This window comes from Etheostoma cragini, chromosome 9 (genome assembly GCF_013103735.1).
Source record: "Etheostoma cragini isolate CJK2018 chromosome 9, CSU_Ecrag_1.0, whole genome shotgun sequence".
Classification (NCBI taxonomy): Eukaryota; Metazoa; Chordata; class Actinopteri; order Perciformes; family Percidae; genus Etheostoma; species Etheostoma cragini.
The window spans coordinates 22,634,296-22,642,625 of NC_048415.1; the positions used below are offsets into that span (position 1 = coordinate 22,634,296).

General features: G+C 44.1%; 2 protein-coding genes and 2 non-coding genes across 6 annotated transcripts in view; 1 reads left to right on the top strand and 3 right to left on the bottom strand.

Annotated features, from left to right (window-relative positions):
• Positions 1-921: 921 nt before the first annotated feature.
• im:7152348 (uncharacterized protein LOC559250 homolog) lies at positions 922-3,111 on the bottom strand. The gene is made up of 4 exons (XM_034880462.1): positions 2,800-3,111; positions 1,976-2,476; positions 1,473-1,577; positions 922-1,382 (listed from the first exon to the last, which is right to left on the bottom strand). The coding sequence occupies exons 2-4, from the start codon at positions 2,332-2,334 to the stop codon at positions 1,334-1,336; spliced, it is 513 nt and encodes a 170-aa protein (XP_034736353.1). The 5' UTR covers positions 2,335-2,476; positions 2,800-3,111; the 3' UTR covers positions 922-1,333.
• A 132-nt stretch (positions 3,112-3,243) lies between these two features.
• On the bottom strand, positions 3,244-3,315 carry trnap-ugg. Its single transcript has one exon. It is a non-coding gene; the product is annotated as a tRNA-Pro (tRNA).
• A 488-nt stretch (positions 3,316-3,803) lies between these two features.
• On the bottom strand, positions 3,804-3,875 carry trnap-cgg. The gene has a single exon. It is a non-coding gene; the product is annotated as a tRNA-Pro (tRNA).
• Positions 3,876-4,288: 413 nt separating this feature from the next.
• The window catches only part of cep63 (centrosomal protein 63), a 4,675-nt gene continuing 633 nt past the window's right edge, over positions 4,289-8,330 (top strand). The window contains exons 1-10 of one of the 3 annotated variants that reach the window (XM_034880437.1): positions 4,289-4,690; positions 4,849-5,026; positions 5,378-5,473; positions 5,850-5,972; positions 6,511-6,624; positions 6,738-6,905; positions 7,108-7,244; positions 7,409-7,552; positions 7,686-7,770; positions 8,055-8,252. In XM_034880437.1, the coding sequence (XP_034736328.1) occupies positions 4,653-4,690; positions 4,849-5,026; positions 5,378-5,473; positions 5,850-5,972; positions 6,511-6,624; positions 6,738-6,905; positions 7,108-7,244; positions 7,409-7,552; positions 7,686-7,770; positions 8,055-8,252 (1,281 nt within the window). In that variant the 5' untranslated portion in view covers positions 4,289-4,652. Of the gene's footprint in view, positions 4,691-4,848; positions 5,027-5,377; positions 5,474-5,849; positions 5,973-6,510; positions 6,625-6,737; positions 6,918-7,107; positions 7,245-7,408; positions 7,553-7,685; positions 7,771-8,054; positions 8,253-8,330 lie in introns of all 3 variants that reach the window. The other 2 variants (XM_034880438.1, XM_034880436.1) reach the window with 2 other exon arrangements.

An 8,330-nucleotide genomic window follows, 5' to 3' on the forward strand; every position in this document is an offset into this window, starting at 1 on the left:
TGCACCGCCGACGCCCGCTCCGCTGACGCCTGCTCCGCTGAGACCTGCACCGCTGACGCCCGCACCGCTGACGCCCGCTCCGCTGACGCCTGCTCCGCTGAGGCCTGCTCCGCTGAGACCTGCACCGCTGAGGCCTGCACCGCTGACGCCCGCTCCGCTGAGGCCTGCACCGCCGACGCCTGCTCCGCTGACGCCGGCTCCGCTGACGCCGGCTCCATGTTTGGCTTTACGGGAGATGATGTTAGTCACTGTGATAATACTGAACCCTGGAATTAAATTAATGGTACTAAGAGGTAAAACAACACACCATTAATCCAAATATGACCAAGCATATTTCACAAGATTATTACGGTTGAGACAACCTGTTACAACTAGTTGGCTCCCAAACCAGTGTGACAACTAACGGATCTCTTGCTCCACTCATTGTGTTTCCACACAGGAAAATAACCATGACCTTAATATGACTGAGACGCCAAACACTACCACTTAACAGTGAGTATGGGCTGACATTAAATTCTACTCTATATTTTTAAATAGATATGTGCACATAAGGTAACACAAAAGAAAAAGGACCTAATTTCCATGATGTAATAATCCAGTATTCTGATATATTCCAACATGGAAAGCTTGCCAGATGCTTATTGAATGGAGTTTCTAATCCACTTTCATGGTTGAATGAGTCTTTTGTGACACGTCTTTGTTGTATATCGAGCCAACAAAACTAATATTCACATTATGCTATTCAGAAATGTCCTACTGGCTTCAGTTTTTTTAGTCATTTAAATACTTTATGTTTCATAAATTAAAGGTAAAGTAGAGAAGTGATATGTCTTTCCTTTGAGCTCATGATTCTTTCATCACCCAAAGCCACATGGTATGATCGGCATTAATAAGTCGATAAAAACACAGAGAAAGAGAAAATCCTTTCAAAAATAGTTTTATTAAATACTTTCTCAACTAGCTATCATAAATTAAAAAAAAACAAAAAAAAAAACAATAAGTTGTATTCAATGGTCAGCAGTTGCTATTCAAAAGGAAACGTCCTCAGGAGACCATCTGTTACGAGGGGGTCTCGGGGTGTGAGTCCCCCTGGGACAGCTGAAGCAAATCCCACAGCACCAGCTGGGAGAATTAGGCCTAGAATAAATAATGGGGGGACAGGGCACCTTTGGCTGAGGACAAAACAATGTCCTGACAGGAACACAAATGGATTCTCGAGCCCTAACGGCCTCAACTTTCCCTCCACTGACAAGGTTGAGTCGAGTCTTCTAGTGGCGCCTGCCCTCCGCCAATAATATTGTCCCGTCATCGGGGATCCGCCTCTTTTTAAACCTTAACCCAAAGTCTCTTCAGTTGGAAGCCTGCGCCACGATTTCATTTCCCTTAAAAAAAAAAAGACAAATACAAAAATGATTAGTCCAGATGTTTTACTAAATGTTAATATAGCCATTTACCACAAAGTGAGAACTTACACATTACTGCCGGGCACAATCCTCTCCGGGCTCTTTTTTGTCAAACTAAACTTTCTGAAGAAGGCCGGCAGTTTGAGCTTTGTTCTGGCCGAGCTGGAGGAAGCGCTGAAAAGGAAAGTTCTTGTGTTAGATAGGATTTTGAAATGTGGCACTGCAGAGCTGAGGTGCTAATGAGAAGCTTTGTGGACCGACGGACTGATTAACACAGGCGTGTGAAGGGCTAGGTATGGCTGGAATTCTTCAAATCCAGCACGGGTTTTAAAGGGATACCGGTACTATTCTCAATTTGTTTTCTGTCTCACTCCTAATGTGCTTCGGAAACAGCAGTGTTTGGAGGAAAAACTCTTCATATTGAAGCTAAAAGCATGGGAAATAACAAGAGGTCAAAGGTCACAAAGGTTTCTGCTTGAAGACAGTCGTGAATTATGCTGAAAATGCCCATAAACAAGAACCTACAACTGTGGTGATGTCCACTTCTGTGTCTGTTTCCACTGTACACTCACCATTCTGCTTGTGGTTTTGACTCCATCCCTTCCTCCTCAGCTTCTTGTTTCAGTCCATCTTCCTCCTCCTCCTCCTCCTGCTCCTCCTGCTGCTCCTCCTGCTCCTCGGCCTCTTGTATCTGCTCCCACAGACTGCTGTTGATCCACAAGGCTTCCTGCAGGCTGAGGCCGTGTCCTATGCAGGTCACCCGGCGACACAAAGGGCAGCCCACTGTGAGCAGCCCCCCCATGGCCTGAGAAATCGTCTCCAGGCACGGCTCGCAGAAGGTGTGTCTGCAGTGGAGCACCCGGGGGACCCTGTCCATCCGCGAGTAGGGTTGGAGGCAGACGCTGCACTCGCCATCCTCACACAGAACCATTGTCGAGCTGAGCTGGTGGACCGCAGACTGGATCAAAGTTAGTGAATGACTTGGATCCTGGGAGTCCCAACGACGACAGCACCGATGACAAGGCCTGTTCAAGCAGATGTTGCTGCAGTTGACACGTTCCCAGTTTGCTCCTCTGTGTTAAATACAAAATATGGTTATTAGATGTTTTACTTGATAGACAATGTCTTACTTATTGTCATTTTCACAGATATCTCTTAAAGACATTTCTTATATTGTACCTTAGGACTATGGGATAACAGTCAGATGTACTGTATATATTTTGGTCAAGACTGTGTGCCAACAGCCCAGAAAGCGTATGAAAAGTACACAGAAATAGATAACCATAACACAAACCCGTTGTCACTACCAAGCATTATTTTTGAAGGAAATGTTTTAAAATAATAATAATAATAATAATAATAATAATAATAATATGTGACTATAAAGTCTACTTACAGTATAAGTGATGCCCAAACGTCATTCCAAGAACAGACTCAGTTCTCCTTCATTAGAGAAAATGTCCCTTTTTGGAGTGTGCAGCACAGCCACACTGCAGTGAATGGGGAGCCTGCTCGTCTGCCGCTTGTTAGGAGTGTCTGGTGTATTTGTGGGGGCGGGACAGAAACCTCCCTCTCTTCTCACGGCCCAAACCCTAACAAACACAACAGCTGGGAAAGCAGAGCGGAGGAGACGCTCTTTGTTATGTGTTTGATGATGGAGGGCAGGTGGAGAAATGGGTGCAGGAAGTTGAGGGAGGAGGTCTAGGCAAACAATGATCGAACTTGCTTGAAGTCTCCCATCTCCCTTCCCGGTAGAAAATTAAACCACGTCACCATTAATATGGATGTATTCAAAAGAAGTTATAGATTGATGAAAAAACACAATTTTCTTCAAGAGAAAGGGCTCGTCCGGGATTTGAACCCGGGACCTCTCGCACCCAAAGCGAGAATCATACCCCTAGACCAACGAGCCACAGATATTACCCCATCTTATTAAATCCTTATACCTGACTGACCTGACGTGACACTCATGTTTACAGGATAGACTTCATGCAGAGTATTTCCTAGGCTCTACTACATTGTAAAACCCATGGTTGTCACGTTTCTCTTAGGATAACGGACCCGTTGAATGGTTGTAACAGCTAGCTAGGTAAGCTAACGATACCGTTGCGTTACCCGCTAGCTAACGTTAAGGTAAAGCTAACCTTAGCGTTGACATAAGGCCCGGAGGATGCTTTCAAAACAACAAAATGCAGTCACACAGCAACAGACACACACAACATGCTTGTGGGAAACCACTCCATCGCGACTACAATGCGACCGATCTTAATGCATGTTTTAAACTACAGCTAACGTTAACCGGGGGCGGATTCGCGTAAGTAGAAAGCTAAGGTTAGCAATACATTAAATAGCATGAATCCCATAATGCATCCATTGGCATTTTCCATTATTTCAAAATGTGGGCTCGTCCGGGATTTGAACCCGGGACCTCTCGCACCCGAAGCGAGAATCATACCCCTAGACCAACGAGCCACGTGTTCAACAGACGTGATACCAGAGAAGTTATTGTATTCAACCATCTAGGACCATAAGACTAGTTTGCTGATATACTGATTACTACATGTGGTTTCGCTAAACAATGCAATCCCAATAATAACGGTTAATTCTAGTTTGCTAAATGTAGAAAGGCTGTATTGCAGCACCTTGTTGCTTAATAAACATACTTGATTCACATTTAATTTTGTTGTATTATAACAGGTGTGGTATGTATCCTAATAATATTTCCGTTGGTTTATAAAATAAACTTGGGCCACACGGTTTTTGAAAAATACATCCGTGAGAGGATTGCTCTTTGAACTTAGGCTACAGCGTCACAGATCGGGGGCGGAGTTACCGCCTCACTTCAGGAAATTCGGCTGCAGCCATATACTCTTGGGAAATGCATCGTACATGTCCGAATAGTAGAGTCAGTGGTTACCTATGGTGGTTACATGGCTAACGATGTAAACAAAAGTAGTTATACGCACTGAAACTATCTCATGTTAGCTGCTAAAGTTTGCTAACAATGTTAGAAACTTTAATGACTTGCGTACTGCATTTAGGCTTTGACACAATCTATTCAAGTAAGTTGCTGTAACGTTAGTTACTTCATTTCAACTCACGCAACTAACGCGTTGTCGCAGTTTAGCTAGCTAGTTATGTTTGGCTATCGTTAGCTAGTCACGGTAATGATGCCGCAGAGGTTGCTTTGTTAGTTAACGTGAGGCAAGTTAGCGCAAAATTATTAAACGCCGACAGTGTCACTTCAGAATGGAGGCTCTGGGATCTCTGCAAAATCCTGACCTGAGGTAACGTAAAACTGGCAGAAGCCTAACTAGCTAACGTCAGCTAACTCAAGCTAATTCCATTATATCACAGGCGGACAGCGGTAAGCTTTGCAGTGATGGCGACCTCTTTTTTATGTGGTATGTAAAATGTTATTTTATATTTTGTATTTGCATTCTAGCTCTGTCCTGTCATCCTGTGAGCCAGAGCTTCAGGAGCTGATGAGACAGATTGACATTATGATCAATCATCAGAAGAGGGAGTGGGAGGCTGAGATCCAGGCCATGGAGCTCAGGCTGAAAAGTGGGGAAGAAGAGCTGTTGACTTCCAAGAATCTCATTGAAAGGAGGAACTTGGAGGTGCAGTAGCAGATTATTTCTAAAGTGTTATTGTACTATTTTTTTTTTTTTAATTCAGATTCACAAGTGAGGGTTTTCTGTTGAGAAGAACTGAGAAGGCTACTATTGTCTTCAGTCATGGCATGAGGGATGTAACCAGTGTGTTTATCCTGCTCAGTAACATAAAGAGATGGAAATACACGTTCGATCATTCACCACATACAGTTTGTTGTTGTTTTAAAGCATGATCGTGACAGTTTGACTGCACGTCCCCTGCATGCCCTTGTGTTAATAAATGTCGTTGTCATGTATGTAGCGTTTTACCCACATTTTTACAACCCATTTAATTAGTGTCATCACCCCTGATCTTAGATCGGATTGCTCCGCAAGCAGCTAGAAGAAGTCCAGCCCAGTCGACAAGACTTAGTTACCAAGTATGAGCAGCAACTGCAGAAAGTCCGGGAAGAGGTGAGACACCGAAAAACAAGCAGCCTTTAATTTAACTGATTAGTAGATTAAGGTATACATTTAGTTAAAATCTTCGCAGTTCCTCAGCATCCAGATCTTAAAGTCTAAATTTCATTTGTTTTTGATTTTTGTCTTTAGTATCAAAATATCAAAGAAATAATAATAAAAATAATAAAGTAACTTAATCATCTTCTCTCTTTACATACTAAACAATCTTAGATATTACTCAATTTACCAAGATGACATTTGATATTGATCTCTGTAAATTGGACTGCCAAAACATTCTGTGTTCTTGTCCTTGAAAATACTATTTTAGCGCCTCTGATTAAAACTTGAATTTGAGAATTATTTTCTTACTAACATGTTTTTCCTGCAGTTGGATAAATTAAAGAGAAGTTATCTCAAGCTTCAGCGCAAACAGCTGAAGGAGACCAATGGAGTTCTAAATACCCAAGAGGCAGACCGTTTAGAGGTGACCCGACTCTATAAAAAGATTGAGGTACGGTAAGACAATGGTGCGTTCCATTTAGCTCGGAACTCTGGAGCCAAAGCTGGGAATGACGTCAACTTGAATGCCTCCATTTACATTATTAGGTCTAGCCAGGGGAGCCATTGTTAGCGCTGCCAGTTTATAACGCTTTACGCTTTTAGTGTGCGTACAAACCGCGTAACAACATGTCCACAGATAGAAGTGGGACAGGACTGCATGCGGGACTGAGTTAGTGAGACACAAATAACACAGAAGTGCTTAGACTGTATCTTACTACAGCTTAGACAACTGTTAATGCACGGAGCAGCCGTGTTGGACTTGGAGCTTGTCGTTGCTCAAGCTCACAGCTCTGAAATCCGAGGTCAGGGGGCGTGTTTCCAACTTTGAGGCTGGAAATCTGACTTACAAGTACAAATGCAACGCACTATTAGTCCAATTCCCTTTTATATTGTTTTCCCGTTCATTACCCTAGTCACTTATAGACTGGTCAGATTTACAGCCTCCCACTGGTTGAGTATAATATAATCATCCCTGTGTTTCTCTGCAGGAATATCACCAGCACTCTGTAGAGTGGGAGCAGCAGCGTATCCAGTACCAAAATCAAGTGACGGCACTGGAGACCCAAAATAAGAGCCTGTCTGAAGAGCTCACACACCTGAAAGTAAAAGCAACTTAGTATCCTCAACGTATAATGTCAAATCAGACCAAATTTAATACTGAAGCAAAGTGAAAACAGGTCACTTTAACACATAGTCTCTGTCTTTCGATGTCCAGTCCCAGTGGGCATTGTACCAAAAGGAGAGCGAGCACAGGGAGGGATTTGAGATGCGGCGTCTGCGTATGCAGCTGGAGAAGGCTCAGGGCAGCATGCACTCACAGGAGCTTGAACTGGAACGCCTCCGACCGCTCGAGAAATGGGTGGGACAGAACCAGAGAGAACAGGTCAGCAGAATGGTTAGGAACGGATACTAGCAGCGGCAGATCAAAGCCTGGGAACCACCTGAAGGCTAGCTCTGGAGTGGTGTCATCGGTCGCCGATGTCTGTCACAAATATCCAACATGTTAGAACAAAATCTGTCAGTATGATTTTATCTGCAAAACTAGCTGACAGAGTGAATATCAGCTGAGGATCCACTGCTATTCACAGGTCCCTGCAGAGGGAAGGGAGGAACTGGGATCCCAGAACCCATTAGAGCAAAGAGCCGGTTTTGAACGCCAACGGCTTCACAATGGAGCTGCCAGACTCAACCAAGCTCTGCAAGCTAAAGATCAAGTCATTCGGTGGGTGGAATGTTTTTTATGATGTAGTACAGCAGCAAATCACAAGAGGGCAGTCTATACTAATACTAATAATAGGTAGGATGCACTGTTTGCTAAACAATAGGTTCAAGGCTTGCTTCAATGTGAGAAGTTGATATAGACTTTATAACTATCTTTTCTCTCAGCTCTCTGGAGGCCTGCCTGGCCGCGCGGGAAGGCACCGGTGTGGAAATCTTCAGACAAGATCTGGAGAAGACCGCAATCAGGTTTTACTGCGCCGAAGCAAGCGAGGCTCATCTTAGGGCTGAACTGGCATGTTGTAAAGAGAGGTGAATGCTGGCTTCTTCATACGCCCACGTTATTGGTATATTGCACTTATGCTTTTGACATTTGAGCTTTTGTTTGTCTTTAATTTTTGAAGTCCACTTGGTTTTCTTTTTGATGTTTTTGTGGCTTGCTCAGACTGGAGAAAGTGAGCGGACAGAAGACGGACGAGCTGAGGAGCTTTAAAGCCCAATATGATTCCTCTGTTGCTGAAATAAAAAAGGTCAGACGACTTCTCAGTGGGAACTTTGATTTTTGTGTGCAGGGTGGTCTCTACCACTACAAGGCTTGGCTGAACGAGTGGAGAATCAATGTGAGCTGGTGATTGTAGTTGGTCCCCAGTGGACTTCTTTAGTAACTTTTGTCTTTAAGCTTTTTTTAGTGTTATTTATTTTCTGCTCTAGCTTTTCCAATGCTTTAAGCACAGATATGGTGGTAATAATGGTCCATAATGATGGACAGTGTACCCAAGTAACATCCGTGTTGTCATTTCTCTGGCTTCTACAGCTCAGAGAAGAGCTGCAAAGGGCCAGGCAGACTCACAGCGGTGAGGTGGAGGGAATGAGGAAGGAGGTGTCTAAGCTGACCGCCGAGCTGCACCAACGTGACGTCACCGTCGCCACACTGAAAGGCTCTTCATCCAGCGTCCCGCCGCAGCTCCGAGGCCAGGTGGAGCGAGTTGAACCGAAGGCAGCTGAGCTCAGAGTAAGCAAAGAATCAGGCGTAGCCCTGAAGGGCTGCTCGTGTGTGTGTGTGTGTGTGTGTGTGTGTGTGTGTGTGTGT